The sequence below is a fragment of the Anabas testudineus genome, chromosome 21 (assembly GCF_900324465.2).
Source record: "Anabas testudineus chromosome 21, fAnaTes1.2, whole genome shotgun sequence".
In the NCBI taxonomy this organism is placed as follows: domain Eukaryota; kingdom Metazoa; phylum Chordata; class Actinopteri; order Anabantiformes; family Anabantidae; genus Anabas; species Anabas testudineus.
In genome coordinates this window covers 6,654,476-6,681,922 of record NC_046629.1, presented here as the reverse complement: position 1 = coordinate 6,681,922, position 27,447 = coordinate 6,654,476, and the positions used below count along the sequence as shown (strand labels likewise).

Here is a 27,447-nt window from a genome sequence, read left to right as displayed (position 1 = left end):
AAATGTAATTAAATAAAATCAAACCCTGAAGATGAATTACTAGCATTACTATAATGCAACAAGCCCAAAGGTATAATTCATTGTTACATCTGTGACAAAAACAACTTGTCAAATTGATCAGTGTAGTGTTCAGTACGTTCTCACTCCGTTAACTGGCACTAACAAGCATGTAGAGGAAAAAAGGAGTGGTGTCATGTCTGTTATTGCAACTGATGGTAAAAATAAAAAAAACAACAAAACCACTGTTATAATATGTTGGAGCTAATTGTGATTATGTCTCTCTCAGCTATGTAATCTCAAGGATGTGTTTACAGCATGTTCGTGCTGCAGTGCGGCTGCACACTCGACTCTTTCTGTGTTTACATACCTGTGTTTATGCACACGGTTTGTGTGTGTCAGCCAAAGGGCAGAAGGAACTAACAGGTTCTGCACGATACTGCTGAAGCTGCGTGGGAGCAAATGTGACAAACCTTTTTTTTTTTTTACAGCACCCTGTCGAGTGGTAAACAGATTGTTCAGCGCGGACGGTTTGTCGGGTGCTGGAGATGGGAAGCTGCCATCAGTAACGTCACACGACGCCTTAGATCAAATACAGTTACAGCACGGCTGTTTAATATTTACATTTGAGAATGAAAAATGACTCATTAGTGAAAGGGGGGGGTGACTAATTCCTGATCATTAGGTTTACTCTGAATGTTTATTCTGCCTATAAGCTGCATCTTTTCTGATTTTAATTTAGTTATTTACTGTTATTTGTTCATCTTCTGTACATACAGTAGTTGTTGCTTATCAGATTAGTTGTGAAGTTAAAAACTGAATATTCTCTTTCATGTTTCTGTAATAATTTGTTTTTCCAAATACCTTTTGGAGGAAACACAGCAAGGTCTTGAATCACGTCCACTTGTATTTTTTTTTTCTCCCCAGTCCACCGAATGTGACTACACAGCAATTCAAATAGGTCTCGTGTGGTGAACAGCTGTTTCTGCAGGCTTGAGGAACAGTCGACCAAAATAATAATAAGCTGCATCCATAACAAGTGGAAGCAGAAAGAAATGCACTGTGTGAATGAGATTGAAGCAGTCGACTTTCCTGCGTCTAGAAACTATTATGGTCTGAACTAAAAATGATATCAACAAAACAAATAAGGGAAGTTTACGACTTCCACATTTAAAATGTATGTGTGTTGCAAATTATGATCTAAATCAGCATTTTCTTTGTTCAAATCTTAAACCAAGTACTTGGAGTTGCCATTTAAATTACTATAAAAACAAATAATTAGAGCATTTTCATTCAGCAATTAACCTTCTATAACAATTTGTAATTTGTAATTTGTAATTGGTGGACAAGGTTCAGATTGTTAAGGGTGCTCTCAAAGCAATGATGATTGTGCTTCAGAGCAAATCCACCTTAATAAAGCATCGGACTCTCGCATCATAAAGAATTTATAGCATCGTAGGAAGCTGCAGCAAACAGTGCTGGCATGAAGATACTGTGAGTAATTAGTCAGAGGTATCCGCTTGTAATGGCCACATGAATGTGATGCATGTTACAGGTCAGCTGACCATGAATTAAACAATGGTACCAACTATGTAAGACATGATCTACATGAACTACGACAGTGCTGCGTTTGACTAGAGCAGGTTACAAAACATCATCTCAGACCATTTTATTGTCTACACTATTTCTCTGCTCAGCTTTCTAATGCAGCAGATGTATAGAAGCTTGAATTTGAAGTCAATGACAGCTTAAAATGTCATGTTTGTATGTGTTATATACAGGATTGAGAATCGTCTTGCTTTACTTTAATTTTTATGGGCATTACTACAAAAGTTGAGAGAAGAGGGTGAAAACAAGTCACAAATGTTAATAAGTATATTATTGCATATAGGCTCTGTGGGAGATTGAGAGAAGCACACAGTCTTTCTTTAGATTATTTTACTGGTGGCTTCACAAGCTCCTCGTGTCATTCAGATGCATGATGGGAAACAGCTGGTCAGCACCTGGCAGGCTACCAATCCAATAAGGGAACAGATTGATTAGATCCAGGACTCCCTCCCTGCCTTTGGTTCTCCTGAACTGGAGAGGCTTAGAGCTGGAAATGAGATTTTCATTCACACCCCAAATCCTCAGAGAACTCAACTCCATAACCCTCGCAGAATCAGCCATGAAGCAAAGCAGGCATTGTCTGTGGTGGCACGGGTGTGTGTGTGTGTGTGTGTGTGTGTGTGTGTTGCTGGAGTGGAGTCTAACCTGCGTGTTTGACTGTGTGTATGCAGCCAGCTGTGATTATGCAGATGAGGACACTATCTATTTTGTTACTCATATTTTTCCCTCCCACATACTGTGTGTGTGTGTGTGTGTGTGTGTTGCTGTAAAACACACAGAGCTCTGACACATGTGGCAGCACATGCAGCGTGCATACAGTTTAAACACATATACACAAACAAGCACATTCACATACATGCACAGACAAGGTCCCCGTGTGGTGTGAAGCGTGCTGTGTGTTGCAATTTCACCCTCTCCCTGCCGCGAGGAATAATTACATCACTCACTGACTCCTCGGTCTGTCTTCTCTGCCTCCCTCTCATCCTCATCCTCATCCTCGCCACCTTCACACTCTCCCACCTTTTATCTTTGCTCGCATTCAATCATATTGCTTCTCTAGTGCTTTCATTCCAAAGTCCAAATCTCTCACAGCCTACGTACATCTTAAATGTGAGGTTTTGCTGCGACGATTCTCTGCTTCATAAGATTGTGAAGTCATTGTCTTTGAACTCCTGGTCAAACAAACAAGTCATTTAAACAGATCACCTTGAACTCCATGTGTTATATGTTGTATACATGTTTGTTCCAAAGTCAATATGAATCAATATTAATTCTTTTTTAACACTGGCTGGAGAATTACTTTATTTTTGAGAGTTTGGCTTTACACACACACACACACACACACACACACACACACACACACACACACACACACACACTCCACATACAGAAGTCATTGATTGGTATTTTTCAGTTCTGTGCATTCCCACTGACTAGCACTGACCCACAACTTGACAGTAGATAAATGTTTTATCAGATTTCCAGCTCACTACTGAGGAATCACAGCCTACTTTTCTCCCATTTTATGTCCACAGTCTTGAACCTTTGAAGGTTCATCTACGTTTCTGCTGGATGAGTGGATTTCTGCTGCAGCACGTTCAGAGAAAAAATACACAGTGTCAGCGGAAATGAGATTATTGACACTGACACCGGCACGACTGACAACATTTTATGTTCTCCGCTATTCCACAAATCCCATCTATTCCTATGCCCGACCTGCACCGCGTGTTCCACACACAACCTCAAATCCAAACAGTCTTTGTAATCCATTGAAAACACCCCTTGTCGGATTGATCCATCTTGGCTGTAACAAAAGAGTTGGAAGCAAAAGTGCAGACTCGCCCATCTGCCGCTCCAGACAAGCCTTGGGAAACGTTTAAAGTAACAGGAGGAATTTTCAGACATAGTTTCACACAAATCAGTGTGAATTTAACTGCATGTGGAGTATTTTAGAGTTTAGATGTGATCATAGGATTATAAATTCAGTCATTTCATTAATATTTATGCTTATTTTACATTCAGTTACTTTGCTTTCGGTGGTTAAAGAATGAACTTTAAATAGTTTTTCACAAATTTGTGACATCAAATACTTTAAAATGACAATTGAGATGACAATGAGCACTAAAGACACACAAATCACCCTTTAAGTGTGTGTTTGCATCATATAATCATACGTTACTGTACCATTGAGCCATTTGGAGTTGTACTGGGCGGTCCGGAGCGGTGGCATACCACCCAGGCTGCGGTATATGACGGGGTCACGGCCGGAGAAGTCTATGACCGTGGCAGCGTACAGCTCTCCGCTCTCTGTCACCACAGCCGTGGAGTTGTGGCGAGGGTCGTATGGGCACCTCGCCACGCCATTCACCCGCTCCAGCATGCTGCTCATGTTGCCCACCTGTGAGGGATGAAAACAAACAGAGATGGTAAGAAAGACAGGAGAGAAACATGGGGAGAAAGGAGGAACAACAAGTCACACACACACACACACACACGTACCTCTCGAGTAATACATAGTGGCTGGAAAGCATTGGTTCCACAGGTCATGACCTCAGTCTTGTTCACTAGCAGGACTCTGATGTAGTTCTGACATTCAATCTGCATAAAAGTAGGTAAGAAAGTTAAGAGAAGCAGTCGAGGTGCTTGGCGAGATTCTCTTCGGCATGTTGCTGAGAGGAACAATGGGCTAAGTCTTCTGTTACCAGACTGGCACGCAACCAAGAGCAAAGCAATTCAGCGTGTGCTTTCGCTCTTGTAAGTCCATTGTTCAAAAATATGAATGCTCATTTGAGTGAACCGAATGGAAGCCTATTTTTGACATCGACAGACGCTCGACAATACAGTAAGTCAAGTATGTTTCTCTAACAAAGAGCAAAATCTTTTTTTTTTTTTTTAACAAAGGGGTGAAATGGATTTATTTGTAATGAAACGTTTTATGCAAGTATCATTTTTTTGCAAATGGCGGCGGCTTTGTATCGTGGCGAAGAACTGAGGTAATTGCAGTGATACAGGCTTCAAAGAGAATTGATTGTTTTTTGTTTTTGGTATCATTTGTCACTCTGCGAAGACTGTGGGAGATAAAATGACGTCGCAATCGGTTCTCACTAAACAATCGAAGAAAGACAGCTGATGGCAGCGTTGGTTATTAGGCATATCTGAAAGGAAGTCTTTTTATGTGCTCACTGTCTTGCCCTAGGCTTGCTAGTGCATATTTTCCCTTCCTTCCCTTTGCCCTCTGGAAAACAACTTTTGATTGAAGGGTCTGAAATAGCTGTTCCATACAGAGCCCTCCTATGAGGCCCATAAGGACCTCACCACCACAGCCAGGCGATATTAGGATGGCCTTTCTGTCAGCCAGGCAGTGCTGACATCAAGTGTTGTAATTGGGGTGGGATCAAGGTTACCTCTGTTTTGCCTTTGCTCTGACAGGACTTCTTGGTTTCCTCGTCTGGTGCCCATTCTGTTGCCTAGGAAACAAAAACAAGAAAAAAAAAAAGTCGCATGATGACAAAGAGGCCGAAAAGCAGTCGGCTGAGACCTTCAGACACCACAACACAGTTATGCAACAGCTGACTGTTGCTAATACTGTAGGCACGCACAAAAAGATGCATGAAAAGACTTTAACCTCATTGCTGTTTGTTTATTGTGTAAACATGGCGACCAGCTTGCCAGCGAAGAGCTTATTCGAGGGTAGCGGGCAACGTACCCAAAGAGGCAGAGGACAGCATTAGCATGTAAATGGATTCTCTCCCTCTCCTTTCTCTCTCTCTCTCTTCCTCAGAAAGTTTGCAGCTCTCACCTCTACCAGCCCCCCCCTCCCTCCTCCATCTCACTGGCCTGTTATACTCCTGTTGATGGTTGATGGTTGTGTCTTGGGCTTAATTATAGATGCAGGCTGCAGCGCTGCACGACTGCAGGACAAACACACATGCATGTGCACACACACAAACACTGTTTGGCCACCAGAGTGGCACTGGCTCCTTTTAAGAGAGTTGAGAGACGTCCCTCTCTTGGCATAAACTGTACATGTGCAGGTGCCAGGGGACCCCCAGCCCTCCCCCATTTACTCCTCTTCTCTGATCTCACTGTCCAAACAGGGAGGCTGCCCAAATATGGACAAGTTACAAGCATGGCATTATATTAAATCAATCTAATTCTCCATCTATCTGCCTGTTGTCGTTCCTCCTTTCTCTCCTCTCCAGCAGGGATTGCCATTCACGAGAGGACCCGCTGCAGATAATTATCTAGAGCTTATGATGTGCCTTTCCAGGACAATCGGCCAGTGGGACAAAGTTGTGAACCAACATTCAGTGAAGCCTGCCAAGTGAGGCCAAGCAAGAGTCAACAAAAACTGGGTCAGTAGTTTAGGAGCCAAATGGAGAACTGAAACCAACCCGAGTAAAAACCTAAATCTGATCCACAGACTCTCAACACCTATATGCAGTCTTGGACAATTTCATTTTTCACGTGTCCTGGGGCAAGTTCATGCTTTTTTGGATCCTCGTTTTGCTTTAATTAAAGCTCAGCGGAAGGGACTAAAACTGTATAGCCTCAGGACTCTGTGATTCTGCTGGGAAAATATAGTTTTGAGTTAATCACATTTTTAGATCCTCAGTGCACAGAATGAAGCTCTTTAGGAATTTAAATGGAACTAAAAACAGGATAAGCACATTTAATGAGAACTTAAGAGATCTGCCAACATCATTTTTGGAGAGAAAATGTGGAGTTTAAATTCACTGAGCGTTCATTTCGCTTTAAATAAATAGAGCTTTTATTTCACAGATCATGGAGTACATCAACTATGCTTGCAGGAGTGGAAGTTCACGATTTGGGATGATTAACTTCGGCATAAATTCTTGATAATGAGTGAAAATGCCACACTGCACAGTACTAGCCACAGCCTAATGAGCCAGTCAAACATCTGCACATGATCCAAGGACTTCTTTTAATGCTTTCATTCTGAGCTTATATTAATAGAAAATTCATAACTGTGTGATTGTTTTTTGATGGATCACTCTGCCAGAACTGTGTCTGCTGCCAAAACGCTGCAAAAGAAGTTCTTCTTTCACCATGTTTCATAGTTTGAGACACAATTTAAAGCTTCACTATTCAATAAACACACATAACCATATAATGGCTAACAATGTTAGCAACTAGCCAGTGAAGAAAGTGGAACATGCACCAGTTGTAGTTGCTTGTTGTTGTTGCATTTAGAAATGAGGTTGATGAGAGTGAAACCAAAACAGTAAAGCATGAAACCATAGAGAGAGACCAGTGTGTCACAAGCAGCATGTTCCACTTAGTCTGAGTAGAGCAGCCGCAACCATAAACTGAATCAAACATGAAAACAGACAAACCCTCTTCACTCCACAACCATATGTCCTGTAAGTGCAGGTTCAAACTGAAGATTGAGACACATTCGTTGGTGTTATAAAGCTATGTTTAGCTGCTGCAGCTGGTAGAGCACCATAAGTGGGCTCTGGCCCATATTGATAGTTATAGCTCATCTCCCCGTCTCCCACAGCAGCTCCCTTCAATTAACCTGCTTCAGACAGCCATGGAGAGAGAGGCAGCAGCAGCAGGGGACGGCTATATAAAGTAAACTGTGATTAAAATGAAACTCGAGCTCCAGACGCCGAACGTGAAATAGACGAAATAAGAAATACAAAAAGTAGCTAATGTGATCTGCAGGAGCCCGACTGTCTAGTCGCTCTGCTCGTTCTGCGCAGGCAGTAAACAACCTCGAATCCACATCCCGTGAGCACAGCGACCAGCGTGGCACCTGCCATTCAGAGAGCAGCCCCACCCCCTCCGCGGCAGTCCATCACCCCGCCTGCTGAAATAAAAACACGGCTCCTCCACAGCCCCTGGCTGTCAGCCCGTGACAGCCTGGGGACTGATGGGGTGACGTCATTGTAAACACACACATACACGCACACGTCGGGTGATGGATGCCTTTGCGATGAATCATGGCTTGGGGCATTTACCATCTTTTCAACAGGGCCCCATCTCCAAGGATCCCCATCGGCTTAACCCGCTGACCTTCACCAAAAAGTGCCTCTCTCCCTCCGCCTCCTCCTCCCCTTCCCTCTGTCCATCTCTTCTTCACACCACTTTGGAACAAAGCCACAGTCACACAGAGCCTGTGAGAATACCAATTCTGCCTCAGCATCCTCTCCCTCAAATACCTTCCCACTGTACCAAACCCTGAATGGCCCGAGTGCCATCAACAGGGTGAATGAAAGCTGTATAATGTTTTGTGTTTTTACCAAGAACATAACGAAAGGTGTGAGAAGGAGAGAAAATGATGGATTAATTTGCTGTGTCAGAATTAAAAATGTTGGTAGTAGACAAAAAACGGTTTCCTGTGTCAAAGTCACATTTCATCAACCGCCGCCTCTTCAACTAACAACCATATCCACCAGTCCTGGCTGTCACATACGAGCTCCAGCACTGCTGGAAATGATTCACTGCCAGTTTAGCCAGTGTGTGAATGTCTGCCGGATGCATTTGCAGAGCAGCTCAACCACGTATCTCTCCTACTCTCTCCTTTTTTTTTTTTTAAAGCATCTTTTCATGCCATGTGCCAAGACAGCTTGAATCTATGAAGACTGACATCTTGTTCATTTAAATCACTTCAAATTTATGAAGCAGGAGAAAAAAAGCTTCAGTTTTTCCTCGAATATGTAAATACAAACACAAGAGAGAGAGTTTAGACCGCCTGCTACAATACACACAGTTAAGTACAGTCTTCAAGGATCTGTTACACTGGTCACAAATGAGGTGTAAGTGTATTCAAAACACACAAGGACTATTAGACTACAGATACAGTAGCAAGAAAGAAGACAAACAAAATGGTTTTCTGCATTAATTTGTCATAAAACATGATCTGATCTGGGATGTGTTCATGATTATATGCGGTGCCCTGCGCCCCACTGTAGACTCATGAACACAGATATTAGTCAGTTCCAATGATGCCTTCAAATCTCTGGCTGTCACTCAGGGTTGTTTCTGAACCGAGAGGTTCACATACTTTTTCTTGCCACTGTGTCTGTATCAGTAGTGTTCATACACAGAAACTAGTCATAACTAGAAGAAGCTAAGAAAAAAACTACTTGAAATGTAATTGAAATGAATGTGCCCGTTTCACAAAATGCCACACAATTAAAAAGTCGTCTGCCTTTCAGACAGCAACTTACAGCCATTTGTCACGCCCGAGTACGCCCAAGGCCACAGATTCTGTTTATTATTGGTGCCTGTAGCTTCAGATGCATGTTAGAGTTCATTCCCATCTATTAGCGAGGCCAACGACCATGTGCACTCCCTGCCATCAATTCCCCTTCCAAACCTGAGCCTGACACCCCATTTCTCCCAATTTCTCAACTCCCTAGACACAATAAGAAAATCTCTCCCCGCGGCATCTTTCTTAAAGGAGCGAAGAGGCGCAAAAAACATGAATTTTTTATAGGCAAATAAAATAGGCAGAAAATACAATTAGTAGCAGGGAAGAGGATCCATCACTTTTACTGCAGAAAGATGGTGGCTGGGCCCGAAAATGAATTCTATTTTTACGAGAAACTCAGAGAAAGGAAACAAAAAAAAGAAAGAAAAGAAGACGGAGAGCGAGAAACGCTAATGAAGTACAGAGAGTGGCTGCAAATGTGGCCATTCCTGACATGTGGTGCTGTGTTGATAAGGCTGCCTCTCACTGACACAGTGCTAACATCATGTGTGACAACTAATTATAACTCATGAATATTGTAAATAAGTGTGTCAGGGGAGTAATGGCTGTTTGAATAGTAGCTGTCTGGCACTTGTTACAGTCAAGATAGATTCCGATACGAGCGCAGTGTGGTGGCACTCAACCGGTGTGAGTTTATTCTCAAAGAGATAGACTATTAGACAAAAACCTAATAACTTCACCAGCCTGTATTAAGCTACAGCTAACACGTAATATGTTCAGCTCACTGTAACTGCAACAGCACATTCTGCTAAAATGCCTCGAGTCTAACGAACTCCACTCTGGAAGCACCGATAATGAAAATTTGTGACATTTAAATATTTACTCTCATTTCATACTCTGGAGCATAAAACCACATAAACTGCTTTTTATGTATTATTCATGCAAACAGGTTGTTTGTAATTACAAATTTGGAAGACGTTCATAAGAAGGAGAAATGTTCAGCGTGTCGCCGCTCTCTCATAAACCACCACCTCGTGGGCTCCTCATATTTTCTTCCTCACTCATCCTGCTGCATTTTACTGTTGACATTTCCTCTGGATGGTTTTTAATTGTTGTAACACAGGATGGAGATGACGAATCCACAGTATCCACAGTATCCACAGTCTGTTTTCTCTCTCTGTTTCAACTTTGACCCTGCTGATTGCTTCCAGTTATTTCCACTCCCCTTTCTATTGAATTTAGCTTTGTTCTCTCGATGTATTTAATCAGCTATTTTAAGAAACAACCTACACCTGACATGTGGGCACACACACACACACACACACACACACACCTTAACAATATGGCCAATTTTGGCACAATTTGGTGTGAGTGAGGTGGTGCAGAGGAGAAACTCCAACACAGTGAACACCACCAGTGGTGCTCAAAGGTGGGAAACCAGTGACACATTGTTAGTGTGTGAAACTGATTATAAACCTCAGGTTATGTTAAGTTATGATTATTTATTTCTCTGTTAATGCTAATTAATTAACTACAATTACATTTTAAATCTGTGGCTTAATAGATTGATAGTTGATATTTGGGTAGCAGACAGTCCATCTTTGTCCAGCACAAAAAGTTTTGATTGTTAATTGCTGAATAAAATTATGACTGTGTAAACACTGTCATAATGTAAATCACACAGCTTTGCTGTTTCCATGATCCTGTAATGTCCAAGCATCTGGGAGTCCACAGTAACATTTATATTTCTAGTTATTCTTTGGCATTTTCTGTGACTTGAGCTGCAGTACACCTACATATAGCACAGCACAGGCAGTGTGAGCGTGAAGCTGAAAGCAGGAGACTGCATGGGTGTTTTGCCCCGCAGGTGAATCTTTTGGCTGACAGGTGAAACGCAGCTGATGGCAACTCCGGGGCCAACTTAGGAAGTGAGCAGTGTGCAGAAGTGTACTGAGAGGTGCTGTGCCCTTCCAGAAGTAAAGGTTTAGACAGGGTGGCCTTTTGGAAAAGATGTTGAAAAGTCTGCACATGTCAGCGGGTTGTGTTTTTTTAAAAGTGAATATGCTGCATTATCAGATTCAGTGAAATCAAGGGAACAGTTTGAATAGGATTTCATTCATTTCAGCACCAAATGAAATCTTTTTGCAAATGTGCTTGAATATTTTGCTATGAGTACATTCAGTAACTCTTATTCATTTATTTTACAGACACAGTCCGTGTTTTGATGGAGAATCAGACATAAGGTTCTGTTAAGCATCAGCCCTGGATCTACAGTAGTCCTGTTGAATCATTTGACTCATTTTTAAAATCAGTTTCTAATTAAAAGTGTTTTCTAAGACAATATTGATGTATCTTTTGATAGGAACATGCACATCTTCTGTTATCTCCACCATTTGATGGAGATACTAATGAACAGATCAATAATAACTCCTATGTTCACATTTACTTTTGTAAACACGTTGATTCATGGTTTACGTTTTACCAAACCAACGAGTTTCAACAAGCCTTTGTCTTGCAGCTCATTGTTCTACAAAGACACACCCACATCCTTTCCTTTGTCTCTTATACTCTCTCCACACACACCAGCAGTCTCTTTGCACATTGCTCTCTCTGTCAAACACCACATTCAGACAGTCTGAGCCAGCGTAGCATGAGGTCACTAACCTACACCTCAGTTGACACAATACTGCAGACATGGAGGGAGGCGGTTTGAGGGAGGGTCTGCAGTTCAGCTCACACCAGACCCTTTTCAAAGTTCTCACTAAACGTCCACATTGCTGGAAAATACAGCTACTAGCAACTAGCAGCAGGAAAGAAGAGGAGCAGGGGGAGAAAAGCTATTCAGCCATGAATTTGAACCTTCAAACATTCCTGACAACTTGTGCTTTTTCAGCCTGACTCCAAGCGTGAAAAGCAGCATGTTGACAAAGATTTCATTCCAGTAGCAGCGAAGTTTAAAACACTAAATTCTGCTCAACAAATATGTGTCAATGCCTTCTTGAAAGTGATTCAATTTCACACCAAGATGCTACAGAGTGTATAGAAAACACCAAGTTTACACAAGATGCTCGGGCAGATTTCCCGTTTGTTTCGCAGATGTGTTCACTAAACACTGATGCACCTTAACATCATAATCAGAGCAAATTAAAGGATCTTAAAGGTTTTTAAATAGGTGATTTTGTTAAAATACCTCAAATAAGAGTAATACAATATCAGAATTGTTCTATATCTACACTGAAGAGAGAAACCAGCATCTAGTATCTTCTAACAGGTAAACATACAGTACAATACAGGAAAGGTTGCAACACCAGAGCAAATAAGCACCACAGACAACATGACAAACAAGCATGAGGCCAGCAAATGATCACCGAGGCTTTATTTAGAACTAGAAGAGCAGGTGTGCAGAGAGGAGCAGGGAAAACAGTGGGTGACTCTGGGGGCCTCTGGTGGACAGGTGGAGAATAACATGGTTGGGATGTTTCCAAGAAAATGAAGGACCCACGGGGAAAACAAGAGAGTGAGAACACAAAGTCTGCAATAAAATGCAGAGAGGAACAAAGGTGGAAATCAGTGGTTAAAGGCAAATTTTAGTGGGTGCAGGGATGGTGGGAGGCCAGGTTATGAAGGGGCTTTACAAGTAAGCAGCAGGATTTTGAAGGGTATTTTCTGAGGGACGGGGAGCCAGTGCAGTTTTTTTGAAGGATGGTGGTGTTATGGAACTTTAATGAGAGAGTATATGAGCAGCAGAGTTGTGGTCATGCTGCAGTTTGCTGATGAGTTTTGCAGGTAAACCACAGAGGATGCCATTAAAGAAGTTCAGTCACCAAGTAGAAGGATCAGAGTTTCAGCAGCAGAGATTGTTAAGTTGACCATGCAATCTTGTTGTTCCCATGTATTCTTGAGGACAACTATAAGAAAACTTACAATAATACCAAGCCTAATAAAGGATTATATATCTTTTACAAACTCATTTAAAGCCCAACAACACATAAAAATATCAAAATTGAGTGTTCAATAAATCCCACAGTGTTCTATTAGACATGTGGAGGAAATACAGAAATATGTTTTTCTGTGACTGTGTGAGTATAAATATGTAAAGAAGCTGTTTTACAGTCACAGTGGTGTGTGTTTTACAACAATAGCAATTCAAGAGGTTGCAGCTGGGGACAGGAAGCTGCTTTTTCCTCCTCTGATGTGAAAGCGTTGAAGACACTGTACGGTTCAGTATGCGCTAACAGCCTGTGGTTGCCCACTCACACTGCTGCTGCCTCCCACTCACTGTAATTCCACATTAGGGAGGCTGGCAGGTGAAAGCAGACAGTCTCTCCATGACCAACCAACCAGCACAGTGGCTTATTCTCCCTTTCTCAAAGATTTTTTTTTTTGTTTTTGTAATGTACTGTACTGTATGTGCCCACACAAGTACAGAAAAAGATGCAGGTAATACAGATGTATGTGCACACGAACATAGCAAAGAGGACGCAGTGCTTACATAAACCTCACAGTTTGTGTTAAAAAGAGCATTTATCATTTATCAACAGACTGTTTACTAGTGTTAACCTGTGTCTGTGCTCATCTTGCCACTGCTTGAAGTTGTAATATGTAGTGGTGTGTTCAGGAGCATCTTTTAACACGGGACATGAGCCATTTAGAGCTTTTTCCTCCTTTGCCCATTTAAAAAATAGCTTGTGTTTCACTCAGTTGCATCAAACCTTCTAAAAAGCATCAATGCATTTTTATATTTTTCATTAATATATGTGATGTAATAATTTCTTCTTCTTCTCTTTCTTCTTCTTCTTCCCCTAACCCTCAGCAGCCAATACAAGTTTAAACTATCTGGAAACATAAGTCCATACTTAAATCACCTTGTATAACTCACAAAATATGCTGCATACATGGAGGCAACATGGCACATACAGTACGTCCTGTGTGCCATTAGAGCTAGTTATTGTTTCCCAGGCTGGTTATCTAAGCTGTGGGACATTACAGGATGACAAGTAGCTCCCTCCTGCTCTTAGCTCACAGATTATCCTTCCATTCTAACAAAGGCTGCATCAATAATTAAATCTCCGGCCAAATTGCGGCCCAGAAATTAATGAAGGGTGTGAATGGAATCAGCCATGACTCATCAAACTTAGGGCAAAAGAGAGGACATTGATACTGTGGGCGAATCAAGGGGATGAATATCCGAGAGGGTCAGTTCGTCTGTGGCCTTTCATTCATTTGATTCCAGACTTACATTTACATTTAGTTATTTGGCAGACGCTTTGTCCAAAAGCGACTTACAAGTGAGGTAAAAAGCAAAATATCTAAGTAAAGTGCTCTAGAAAGGGCTGTTTCAGTTTGATATGGTTTAAGTGCAAGTTTTATTTGTTATTTTTGGTAGATTTAAAAGTCTCAATTGAGGCAGCTGAGCATGCACAGGTGGTAGATCCTTCCACCATCAAGAAACAACCGAGCTGAAGAGTTTTGCCATGGATCTCTTCCGGTGAGGTGAGGGGACAACAAGATGTCATTCGCTTGCAGAGCACAGTGAGCGAGAGGGATTGTAGACCAGGATGAGGGAGTTCAGGTGGGCCGGTGCTGTTGGGTTGACCACTTTGTAGACAGCAGTCAGAAGACTTCCTTTATGAATCTACTCTGCCCTTCAGCTCTGTGTGGATTGTAGCTCATATACTCTACTACTGTTCACACTAAAGCCTGGATGAGAACCGGTCAGTGTGTCTTCAGCTTAACCAGATGCCAGTTCCTCCTGCCCCAGAGGAATCACAAGGCTCCTACAAAAACACCTACATTAACAGATGCATTTATTTTTCCTCTGGTGCACTGGGACATTTCCAACAGTAGCGGTCGATGAGGGAGTTTACTCAAGCCATTTCCTGTTTAAAGGAACAAACTGTGACAGTTGACCTATTGACCCTTAGGTCACTTTTTTCTCCTGACCTTGATCCACCACAGGGAAACAATGCACTCTGGGACGAAGCATCAGGAAACAGACAAACCAGCTGTTCCCTCAACTGGTAAATGTATTGTAACAGATATTGTTCCTTACACAAAAACGATTTGTCCTTAATGAGTGATTGAAGAGAGTTAGTTTTAGTCATCAATGTTAACATACTTCGAGTTTTCTCTTAGGTAAGAGCAAAATGAAATTAATGTCTGTATTAAATTTGACAGACATTGATTTAATTAAAGCGTACATTGTAGACGATAACAAATTAGGCCTATAACACCATCCTGGTTTGCTAATTTACTGAGAGGTGTTTTAGATTTTTGTGATTTTATTGGCATATTTCACAGCAGCTTCTAAATTTCTGTAATAAATGGAAACTTGCTCCCTTGCTGTGCTGTTGTTTTTAGAATTTACAACACCTGACAGTGTAAAATCACCTGTAAGTCTTATGCTAATATGTGGGCGACTGCTTTGCACATGTTTAAAGTGTCTAACTTCACATATAATGAACAGACACTCTTTCCACGGTACTGCTCTAATCGCACGTCACTGACGGATGTACTATTAATATTTTCTGTTTTCTGTTTTCTACTGCGACCGGCTGTCACTGTTAAATCTGTTGTGCTTTAGTCTGCAGATTTCTGACAGCAGACTTGAAGCTCGGCTTCATGAAACATTCAGTCATACATGACTGAATGTGGTTATGCTAATGATCACATTTTATGGACATGCAGCTCTTCATCACAAGAGACTGTAATCAGTCTGAAATGTGATCTATGATAGATTTGTCCAGTTAAGACACTTTGGTGAATTGAACATGGAACACTCAAAGGGAAAAGCAGGAAAAACTATAAACATGAAAACGGTCATGGCCTTGTTTTAGGCCCACTGTTTTTTTTTACCTTTAACTTGTTAAATGTAAGATTTATCATAACCAAATCATCCTCTGAAATATTCCAGAATAAATAATGGTAAAAAGGTATCTAAAAACACATTTATATGAAGGAGTGGTGCAATTATTAAAACATAGCGTCTTGATTTTGAATATTTCAGTGTGTTAACATTAATTTTAAGAAGCATCAAGGCAGGTGAGTACCAGTAAAAGTACCATACTGCACACATATTAATAAATACATACATAAAATTAACTGTCCTGATAATAACAATAGATAAAAAGGGACGTGCACTGTAATTTCGTACTTTTATAGCTTAATTCCTGAAAGTGAAAAACACACGTGTGTGACGCCACAGTGCAGTTTTGCTTGAGTGCCGCTGTCAGCCTGTATCTCAGGCTCGCATCTGGTAAAGAGGTCTTTAGCCCTAAAGAGACAGACCATCATGCTGCACAGCACGACGGCCACCTGGGGGCTGCTCATCATCGGCTTGCTGTGGGAGCTACAGACCACAACTCAACTCAAACAACCCTAAACACAAACACCACGTCAAGGACAAATCCCAGGCCCCAGACACACAGGGGACAACTCCTCTCTCAGAACTTTTGACATGCTCACAGCAAGAAAGAAAGAAAAAAACTCTCCTACTTGGAAAATAAAGACACAACAAAATAGAGGTCACCTCAAGTAAGTCTTGCTCTGGAAAAAAAAAGTGACTGTGAGTTCCTTCATATCAGGGATAATGATTGTTGAAATTGTGGAGCTCTGGAACAGAACAAGCAAAAAAAAAAAAAGAGTGAAATCACACAAAAAAAGCACCATTGTCCTTTCCACAACTCCATTACCCCCCATGCATTTACAAAAAGGGCAAACCAATCAGAGGGAAATGCTTGGCTGTGCTCTATCACATGGAACACTGCAGCAGCAGCAGCACACCTACAGGAGCAGAGTGACTGAGTTTCAGAGCTGTAAGAGACAAAACTGGGACTGAAGTCAACTACTGGTCTGCACTCTTTACAACGTCTTGGTGTTACAATGACATGAGATACAAGTTTGGATGAATGAGCAGCTTTGCCGTGGTGGGTATATATGTCTATAATTTCCTGCAGCACAGCCTGCAGTAGTTAAAGTATAACAACATTTGGAGTAAAGACATTTTATGTCTACATACATTTGACTAAAGGGGATTCACAGTCTGAACCTCAACCTCAAATAGCCTCAAACTGGGAAAAGGAAACTCCCCAAAAACTCTTTCACTAGTTTAAAATGGTCGAACCCTCGAGACGCGAGAGTGAGATTATGAATGGGCACAAACAAAGATTCAACGGAGGAATGAAGGTGACAGGAATGCAACAGCGGACAACATGAGTGAGTATAATGCTCTACTGAGGACAAAGTGACAGAAGCCTTGGGATTGTTTCAGTAGATGGGATTTAGAGAACGTATCACGCAACATGGGAGAGGGAGCGATAGAGGAAATACATAAGGTGGATGGATGGAGACAGTTATGTGGAGATCCAGACAGTAATATGATGTTTACATTCCACCTCCATGTTGCTGCCGGCTTATCTATGCAGGGATTATCTGATAGACTGACGAAGACCTCTCTCCTCCTCCTCCTCTCCTCCATTTACTCTTCAACACTTACATGTAATAACTGATTTCTCCCCCTTCGGTTCGTCCTTATCATTCTCTTACACACAGGTTTCATTTGTTTTGTGCGAACACTATGTCCTGTCATTCTGTTTTTCCACTGCTGAAACCAAAATGATTTCACTTAATCTGAAGTTATTCTAAACAGCTCTGAACATTATTCACTGTTCATAAGCATTTTTATGGCTTTTTATGAGCTTTAACAGCTCCCCTCACAGGTTAACCTATACATGAAAGCTAATATTTCAGGAGTACACCGCCTCAAAAGGTAAATCACTAATACTACTGCCAACAAAACAAGCTACATTTAAAATATGGGTGCTTGAAACTTAGTAAGCGCATGAATAGTCTATTGGGATGCTTTTAAACATGCTTTTAAGTGAACAGGGTCCAAAATGCATGAAATGTATTTCTGCTAAAATGACAGCAAGAAGCAGGTTATTTTAATGTTCCTCTGACTCCTGAATATTTCTACCTGCACTTCACCTCCTTCCCATTACTATTCGTTCTCCTCTTCTTATTTCAATTCCTACGTGCTCCATCTCTGTCAATGCTCGTACTTAAGCGGAGTAAAAAGTCAGGTCAGGACCCTGTACCAACTGAGTGGCTGATACCAGCAGCTACATTCTTCACCATCTTCTTGCAGAAGGCCTTGACCTTGTCAGATAACCGCACATCTGTGAGTGCATGTGGGAAAGGCAAAAAAATATATTTATATAGAAGGAAGGAGGATTGAAGTGCGTGCACGTCGTAGTTGTAGTAATAATGTGAATGCATGTGTGAACAGTGTATGTGACCAAAGGCCTTCGAGCCATATTAAAGTTAAAAACTACAGAGCAAAAAGACACAAAGCGAAAGGACACCGACTACCTTAACTCCCAAAAAACCTGGAGAAAAAAAAGCAATCAGTGCCGTTCTGTAGCTCTGTGATCTTGAGCAAATATTTTAGCTGGAGACAAATCAATATTCTATCTCCTGTTACTACATTGCAACATGCAGACGAAAGAAAGAGGCTAAACAGAGCTCCGCTTGTGTTATTTTCTATTACTTTGAAACTACAAAAGAAGGGGAGAGAAAAGGAATGAGGAGCCCAATCCCATCTTTAACATGAAAACTTTGCCCATCAAAAGTTACTACCGCTTCTTTGTTTATTTATTTTTTTGACAGAAGTGGAATTGACATCTGGCAGATCTGCATCCTGAGAGAAAGGAAAATAAACAATGAGAGAAGCAGATGACAGAAACGGAGCCTTTGATTCAGCTCTCCTTTCCCTCCCCCACCCTTCCAACACTTGAGCTTTTCTGTACCTCTGCTGTTTTTAACCACTCTCCCACTCTTCTGTTTTATCCCTCACCACACTCACACACAGGAGACACGCACCTCCCACCACCTTCCTTTCGCTGTTCTAATTGCAGGAGAGATCAGGCCGACCGGCACATCAGAGAGAGAGAGAGAGAGAGCTCTGTCAGTGGGTCCTTCTAGGACAGAGCATGTAGGTGGATTGCAATCAGGCCCACCACCAGCACTAATACTGGTACTGCATCCCACGAAAAGACAGAGAGAGAAAGTGAGAGAGAGACGGAGAAGTATTTAAAAATGAAAAGAGAAGAAGGGTGAAGGACACATGCCAAACTCTAAGAATATGCTGCAGTATCTGATGTTCAGAGTCTCTGCTCTGCACAAGTAGGATGCCTGAGCAGTCCCGCTGTGAGGTAGATGGGTGGGTGATGATGATGCGTGTGTGTGTGTGTGTGTGTGTGTGTGTGTGTGTGTGTGTGTGTGTGTGTGTGTGTGTGTGTGTGTTTCAAGTACAAGATCTGGGTAAAGAACAGGGTGTTTGTATGCATATTCCAATCTCAAGGTGATAACAAAAGCTGGATTCTTTCCCCCAAACCTTCACATCAGCCACGCCACAAACCCACACAAATCAACCGAACCTAAATCTGTGCACCTAAGGTGTTTTCAGTGATGTGTTTCAGTTCTGGCCACTTGAAGTACAGTCAGATGTAAAAAGGCAAGTAGCCACGGAGCCGATGAATGAACCTCTGATAATAATGCATGAATGAACAGCTGATGCCAGTCAGCTACCTGAAGCACGACTTTAGCGCTGAGGTCTGTAAATGACATGATGCCAAAAACACAGATATTATATTCCTATATTAAATAAAGGGAAAAGCTAACATTTAAACAATGTTATATGTACACGGTACCGTTTCATCATTACATGACAACAGTTATATGTGGTCATCTGTCTGAGCAGCTCCATGAGGAAGTGCTTTGTTCACTGTATGTGCTCTTGTTTTCAGTCAGTAGGGAAATATTCCTATTATTTATTTGGACCTCAAAGCCTCCAGGTACTTGGCCACAGTCTTCTTTTCTTCTACAAAAACAGTCTCTGAAGGCTGCGAATGCTCTCCATGGACACTTTCTGTACAGGAACTAAAACCTGGTGAAACTATTTTGTACAACTCCACAGAGACACAGACGTTCAGTGCAGAAAATGTCCAGGGAGCAAATGCTGAGCTGGGGAAGACTGAAAGTTTTTCACTTCCTTCATGTTCTCTCTTGAGTTATATTCGTTTTCTTGTTTTTCTTCATGTCAACTCCTGAAAATGTGTGATTTTCAGTGTTGTTTTATAGGAAATTTCTTTGTCCTTCCTGTCCTTCAATCCTTCCTTCTTTTCCCTGACTCTCCTTGTTCGACTCCTCTCTTTCTTTCCCGCTCTAATTCTCTTTCTCTGCTCATTCCCTGCACATTCATTCCTCTACGCTTGCCTGCTCACTAATGGCCAGGGCAGGTGCTCTCTCAGGTGCTTGAACACAACAGTCTGGGCTCAGCCTTTAAAAGCCCTGGAATCAGCACCCCAGCTGATGCCTCCTCTGGCCATGGTGTACCTTTAAAATCTTCTGCAAAGACGTCATTTACATAACCTGTCTGCCTCTGCACGCATATACATATATAAAGCGAGCACATATATATATCCAGCTCTTAATCTCTCCTGCAGGGGCTGTTTTGGATTTTGGCAGATTGGTGCAGGCCAGCTCTCTGCTTGGGTGGTGTAACGGATAATGACACAAACAAACCACACACACCGACACAATATCTAATAGCTTGACACAGGAGAGAAAAGCAGAAACTAACAGGGGGGGCAGGATGGTGTTGGTGACAGCGGTGTGTGGTTACAGGACCTGATAATGGCCCACTTGGAAAACCCAGGCCAACCAGTCCAAACAGATGATGATGGGAGGCCAGAGAATGCAGCATTGTGATTAGACCGTGAGTGGGCCACCCTCGCTGGTTTGCTTTTCAATCAATCAGCAAGTCATTTCTAAACAGCGTCAGTATGACTTTCACCTGCTCTCAATGGACAACCTTTTTTTTTTTTTAAAGGCAAAGCCAATCGAGCTTTGCATCTATTTCAACAGGTCGACGTGGTTCCAGAGAGAAGCCGCTGGTGTCAAGTGCACAGTTTAGTTTTTCAGTGGTTTAAGTCAGGAGCCAACTATCGTGGGTGACTGTTGTTAAAAATAAAATAAAGTGGTTTCGTCCTTTATATGTTAGTGACAAGGTGAGTTGAATTTTTAAAGAACATCACATATCATAGTAAAATGTCCTAAATACCACACATATGTGGGTCGGTTCAAATAAACTCAACTCAGCACCAACACCTCAACACACGACTATTCTGACTCCAAATCTCAAACTGTGGTGCTTGTGCACATTCAGAAAGCAATCAGTGCTCCCATAAGAAAATTAATTTACACAGCTCGGCAGTACAGTTAGCGTTAAGCGTTTTGACCTCTCAATACCTGCAGCCCACAATCTCTGAGAGCCTCCACAGAAAGACTGATGATGGCTGATATCTTTCCCCCCCATAGAAAATACAGAATCAAAGCAGGTGGATGCCAAAAGCGGTGGTGGGGTTAATTAGAGCTGAGCAGCGGGAGCAGTGATGGTTGCAAAGACACCTGCAGAACAATGCTGGAGCAGCAGCACTGAGGGAGAACTGGGCTCTTTCGATAGCTTGGACTGCTAGATGGTGAAAGCAGCATTGGCCAGGTGGGCATGACAGCAGAGAGCAACATAGCAGACTACCTCTACTACCGGCTTGGAAAGGAATAAGGTATTGGCGGTCTGTGTGTGTGGTAAATGCATTCTGGTTAAAAGGTTGCTTATGAGATCCACATGATGCAATAACTGTAGCAGATCCAGTATGTGGCTGCGAATCTACAGTGCGGTGTAAACCTTACAAACTGTGTTTGTATTGATCTTACTTTGTCCTAAACTGAATAAAACAAATCAATTCAAGCTAAACATACTGTCCACTGCAGCTACTGTAGACATCAGTCCCCACGAAGGAATCCAAGGTTGATGAATTATTAACTGAACAGTGAAGGTCTGCCATGTTTCTATTAACAGCTGAAAAAGGGCTCCATTACTGCAATATGATAAAAAGAAGCACAATATTCATGTGAATATTTAATAAACAGGCAACAGAATTTCTGCCACATCATAAAAGAGTTGGCGTTTTTTACCCCTGCAAGTTCTCACACTCCTTCAGTCCACCCGTTCACTGACATCATTTCCTGGCGATGTTCGTGAAGAGCAACACTTTGATGAGGGAAACCGAGCATCCTGAGGGAGCGCAGACAGCTGAACTTAAGTTTGGACTCAAACAAACAAACCCAGTGTGAAAACAGCCTCCGTCTCTGACAGGTGGTTTGGGTATTTAAGCAACATATCACTGGCTCAGGAATCTAAACTAAATGCCTCAGAGAAATGAGCCTTTGATGTAGTAGAAGCAGCTCGGACTGGCAAGTGGGAGATTTAGGTTTGTTTTCCGTTTGGTTATACAACAAAAGAAAGGGAGTATTTTAAGATGCCGCCCTCCTCCGTTTCTTTGGACAGCTTTCGTTTACTGGCAAATGAGCACAGGGCGTTAGAGACCCTCCTCCCTGCTTCGCTGGGCAGTTTGTATAATGTTCTCATTGATTTCTGTCTTGGCATCATGGATGACACCTCTGCATCGGTTAAAAGAAAGAAGGATGCACTTGATTTATCCCTATAGCTCACAATAAGCTGATGATATGTGCGTAGGTGTGTGTGTGCGTGAGGGAGAAAGACAATAAATGATACGTTCGAGGGCATGTGTGTGGGTATTTGTGTGCACTCTCACCGTGTATCGACAGCGTGCGTACATGTTATAAGGACGTTAAGATAACAGAAGCCTTTTTCAAGACAAAGAGAACGGGTCTGTGGAGCTGTGGAAAACAACACAATCAGGGCGAAAACAAGTGAAATCCCTCATAAGTCAACTTGTCTCTTCGAAAACTAGACAACTAGGACGTGCAGACAAAGGACGCATTGATATCGGCAGTGACACACGGGTGGCAGCTGTACACATCATGTCATTCAGCTGTGGCTGCTGTGAAAGGGGGACTTTGTCAAATGCAGTTCGAGTCTGGTGATGTGCTTTCATTTTGTGGGGAAACTTGGTGTAAAATAATGCAACTTGTTGTCCTTGAAATCCAAATGTAACTGATGCTGCAAGTTTCATTCTTAACCTACAGTCTGACTTTTCAAGACAGTACAGTGCAAATAAAATAATATGAAATTATCATTAGTAATCTTCCACGTCCAGTTTTTACCACCCGGCGTTGCAGCTCGCATGTTTCCACACAGCATCTAATTCTCAAATCCTTCATCTCCAAGACATTTTCAAAAACAAGAACTAAAGCAGCCACATTTTCCCAGTGACATCTTTTCATATTGGCATCAGCTGAGAGCAATGTTTGTATGAAAGGTGGAAAATCTATATTATAATGTGAGATTTGCTTTGGTGGAATATACACCGAATTTAAACACCAACACCCACAGTTCATTTTGTGAAGGATCAAAAATGTATTTCTGCTTTTTTATTGAATGAGAGCTATTTAGTGTTATTATGCTCTACACTGAGAGCTGGAGTTAAAAGAAGTAGCATTAACCATAACAGAATATATAATTAGATTTGCCCTGCAGCAGTTAAACCTTTGGCAAACTAACGAAAATAAGATATATGCTGTCATTTGGCACATGGAGACTGTGCACTCTGCTATGGGTTATATAAAGACTGATTTTCTTTACTCAGTGACAGTGACATACCGGTTTAGATTACATGCTCCCATAGAGACCTGGTGCCTTGTCATGTGTGATGCCTGATGCAACCGTACAGCAACCTCGTGTCCCGGAGCCAACACTCCTGGCTACACAGCTACTTCACTGCACAGCAGTCACAGTAGCACAGGCTTTCCACGTTAGAGCCGTCAGGATGCAGAAGCTCATATATGCATATACATAAACTTCACACACCCGTCCAGAGAGCAACTCATCAAGGCCATTTAAACCAAGTATCCCATCCCATCATTAACTTTTCCAACATGACGAGGTTTTTTAAATCATTTTCATGTTTCTAGTTCTGGTTAAAAGCAGTTCTCACCCAAGATAAAGCCTCATCGACAGAGACTTCGACTACGCTGACAGGAAATCAAAGGAAACAGATGTCAAATCACAGACAACTGTGTTTTATCGACACGTGAGAACCGCAGCAGTGAGCACTTGCTGCAAAAATGTCAATAAAATCAGTCAACGAGGTGTTCAGAAATTCCACGTTTCTCGTACCCAGGGAAATTTCAAAGCAGGAGGTTCTTTTTGAATAATTGGTTTCATCTGTCATTGGACATTTTATAAAGGCGTTACATAACATACTGCAAGTACTGCTGTTTTAATGCTATTTGCCCTTTTGCTGCAGCCAGATGAACGTATAGGTCAAATCCTACTATCTCATACAACTTATTACGGCAGCAGATAATAACTAAAGCTGTTCAAGGACTAGGAGAATTTGAGAAAATTGTACCTTTGATTGTAACATTTCCAGAGAACAAACTGATAAAAACTTTGATCTAGATATGAAAACAAATTAAGAGATGCGAGGGTAGGACTGACAGGACAGTTGTGTGTATGCTTTTAACAAATTCTGGGAATTCAGTAAAAGCAAAGTTGAACAGAGGAAATGACTCGCCTGCTGTTTTGTTGCTCCCAAAGTTACCAGAAAAAGTCTTTGTAGCATCAGAAAATACGTACGGTTCAAAAGTTAATCAAAGCGCTGATATACAGCTGTCTTCGGAGGGTTCTGGTCGAGGCTCTTGTAAAGATTTCTGTTAGATTTCTGTGATAAACTGCTCCCAAAGCATCTAATCAGATGATGTTTACACCCACAAGAAGTCATCGAGATTTTACAAACTTATAATGAATGAATGAGATCTGTGCTTCTTTGCTATACCACATGCAGACGCACACAAGCAGTCACCGATCAATCTTTTATGGACCTTCCAACTCCAGTCAAACCCTGAGCTCCTGACCTAAACCTGCCCTGTCAATGTAAATGCTCATGAAGAAACTTTCTTGCTCACTGGTCAATACAATAAATCTACCTTTTCCGTCACAATAAAAAAGCCTTTATTAGAGCAATAAAGCTGAATCAACATTTCAGCCTGCAGATGTTTCTTTTAATTGCACACCAGAAGAGCAGCTGCCTGCAGATGCAAATCATAGGTAGACAAAATGTAAAACAAGCAGAGTGTAATACGTGATAACAGAGGATAAAACACAAAAGAAAGTAAAAGCTAAATTGCATTATAGTTCATGAGATAAAAGCTGTGACATTTATAGTCAGTATTCAAACACATTATTACATTTTATGCTAGATGAGCAGCTGCCTTTGACACAGAGCTCAGAAAGAACAGTGTAAATAAAGCTCAGTGTACTGTAATATCAGATAACAAAAGAAAAAAAAACAAGGCTGAACAAGTGGATAGATCAGGCGTACATGTCTGCATCGTCTGCAAACGCAGAGCAAAGTATAATTTAATATGTATTGTAATAATAATGTAATAACTTTAAACCCATGCTCCCCAGAGAGGAAAGAGAGGAGTATATTAAAATGAGTCTGCCTACCTGTATCAGCGACATGTTGCTGAGGTCCAGTCTGAACAGGTAGTTTCTGGATTGAGCAGAAAGAGAAGAAGATTTGTGAGCGTGCAGCACGATTTGAATAACATTTATCCAGAAAAAGAAATGTGTTCAGTGATGCAAATGGAGTATCAGAGAAGTGACAGGTCATTTTAGCTGCTGTAAACCTCAGGCAAACCCGACTGAAGGCCAGGCTGTGAGTGTCCATATATCTTATCTCATAGTTTTTAGCTTCATTTATGTTTTTGCATATGAATGAGTTTGTTTTTGACGGGGTCAGACAAGGTGAAAGCTGAACTCATGTCAGCTTATGAGAGCACACACACACACACACACACACACACACACACACACACACACACGCACACACACAGAAATGTGAAATGACGTATTCCTTCCAAGTTCATCCCTTCTGCCAAATCCATAACTTGACTTGGTCCAACGAAGCCTCAGATGAGCACTTAAGAAGCATCATTATCCGAAAACCACGCAGTATGAGTGAGTCAGAAAGGGTATCACGTTCTAAGTAATGTGCTCCGTGGGGCGAAAAGCCGAGTGGATTTATAGTTCCTTACCTGGCACCCACAATAAGCTCATTCCTAGTCAGGTCAAGGGTGAGCTGGGAGTAGTCTCTCACACCAGGGTAGGAGAAAGTAGAAATCCACGGACTGAGTGCTGGAGAATGAAAGAAAAGACCAAATAACAAGAGGTTAGTAAAAGTTAAACTGTGTCAGAGCTCATGAAATAAAAGCAGCGTCATTCACAGACAATACTCAAACAAAAGCCTTTGTGTATAAATAAATATATCATTTGGTATTTCAAGTGTATGTGTATGTTTGAAATGATAAGTTGTTTAATAGAAATTTAATTCACAATTATAATTAGTCAATTGCTAAGGATGCTTATTAGGCAAAATGCTGCAAAGCAAATCATCTTTTGGTTTAACTTCACAAATGTAACTAACTGACAAATTGTCTGTGTTGATATAATTGTCAATTAAATCTTATTTGCGTTTGCGTCACATAAAGACAGCAAACCAAAGATGTCGTCCCTGCATTAGTTTTTTACGTTCACCATTTCCTTGTCTTAAAAATCATTAGTTGTTGCTGTAGTGGTAAAACATGCAGTGGACAGGGCAGGGGGAAGCTTCTTTTGCTGAGATGGCGTCTCCTGTGGAGAAGGATAACGCTGTGTAGTCACATTAGACACAACAATCCTGATAGAATCTGACATTTGGACAAACACAGCTCTGTGTGGCGTACGAGGCTGAAACCTCGACGCTGCTTGAAACTGGCTTTTACAAATCAAAATTTCAGAGCACTGGAGCGGAGGTGCTGCCTGGTGGGGTTTTTAATGTCGCATTAAAAACGGCAGGAAAAGAGCATTTTCTCTTCAATCTTTGTGTGACCCAAACTTTAAACGGATTCCACCACATGGGAGGTTTGTGCAGCGTGGAAGGATTTACCACATTTCCCATGCTGTACATAGTATCCCAGCGGTTAGTGGGAATTCATATTCCCTTAACCAATTTGAAAAGCTGTGTTAAATAGCTTTCAGCTATTTCCACCCAACATCTGAGACAGAGAAAAAATAAATGGCAGCACATCTGGGAATTAATGTTAACAATATAGTAAAACTGTACATGGCTTTGTGTGATTTCTAAAGCCATTACATGCTAGAACGACATTATCACAAAAGGAGCAAATTAAACCAAAAAAGAAAAGTACGATCATCATGTGTGAAACATTCAAGCCAGACTGCTGATAACTATTCATTAGGGAAGCAGTAATCAAACATTTAAAGCCTTAAAACTTGATTTAATTAAATATTAAAATAACCCATATAAGCTTGAGGCTACAGATTTGAGACGACATGAAAGTGTAGAAAAAGGATTTTGGGACTTCTGGAAATGTCCAGTGAGTAGAGATAAGAGAGAGAAGCTGCATCTATAGTGAAGTGTGGTGGTGGTTGCACATGTATAAAGGAGATACACACAGTAACACACACATAATATAATTAAGGATGCTAGACAGTGAAATTGAAACAGTTTCCACAAAGTGCTTGAGCCTGTGATTTCAAATAAAGGTTAATTGTGTGAACAAAATGATCCAGAAATACCACAACTGACTCAGTTCTGCTTCATCTAAAG

The 27,447-nt window shown here is 41.5% G+C and overlaps 1 protein-coding gene across 3 annotated transcripts in view; it reads right to left on the bottom strand.

The window, feature by feature from the left end:
- The window catches only part of sema5ba (sema domain, seven thrombospondin repeats (type 1 and type 1-like), transmembrane domain (TM) and short cytoplasmic domain, (semaphorin) 5Ba), a 128,854-nt gene that overhangs the window by 39,986 nt on the left and 61,421 nt on the right, over positions 1 to 27,447 (bottom strand). For all 3 annotated transcript variants that reach the window (XM_026375954.1, XM_026375953.1, XM_026375955.1), the window contains 5 exons: positions 25,874 to 25,973; positions 25,284 to 25,329; positions 5,010 to 5,072; positions 4,105 to 4,203; positions 3,790 to 4,003 (listed from right to left, as the gene is read on the bottom strand). In XM_026375954.1, coding sequence (XP_026231739.1) covers positions 3,790 to 4,003; positions 4,105 to 4,203; positions 5,010 to 5,072; positions 25,284 to 25,329; positions 25,874 to 25,973 — 522 coding nt within the window. The remainder of the gene's footprint in view (positions 1 to 3,789; positions 4,004 to 4,104; positions 4,204 to 5,009; positions 5,073 to 25,283; positions 25,330 to 25,873; positions 25,974 to 27,447) is intronic.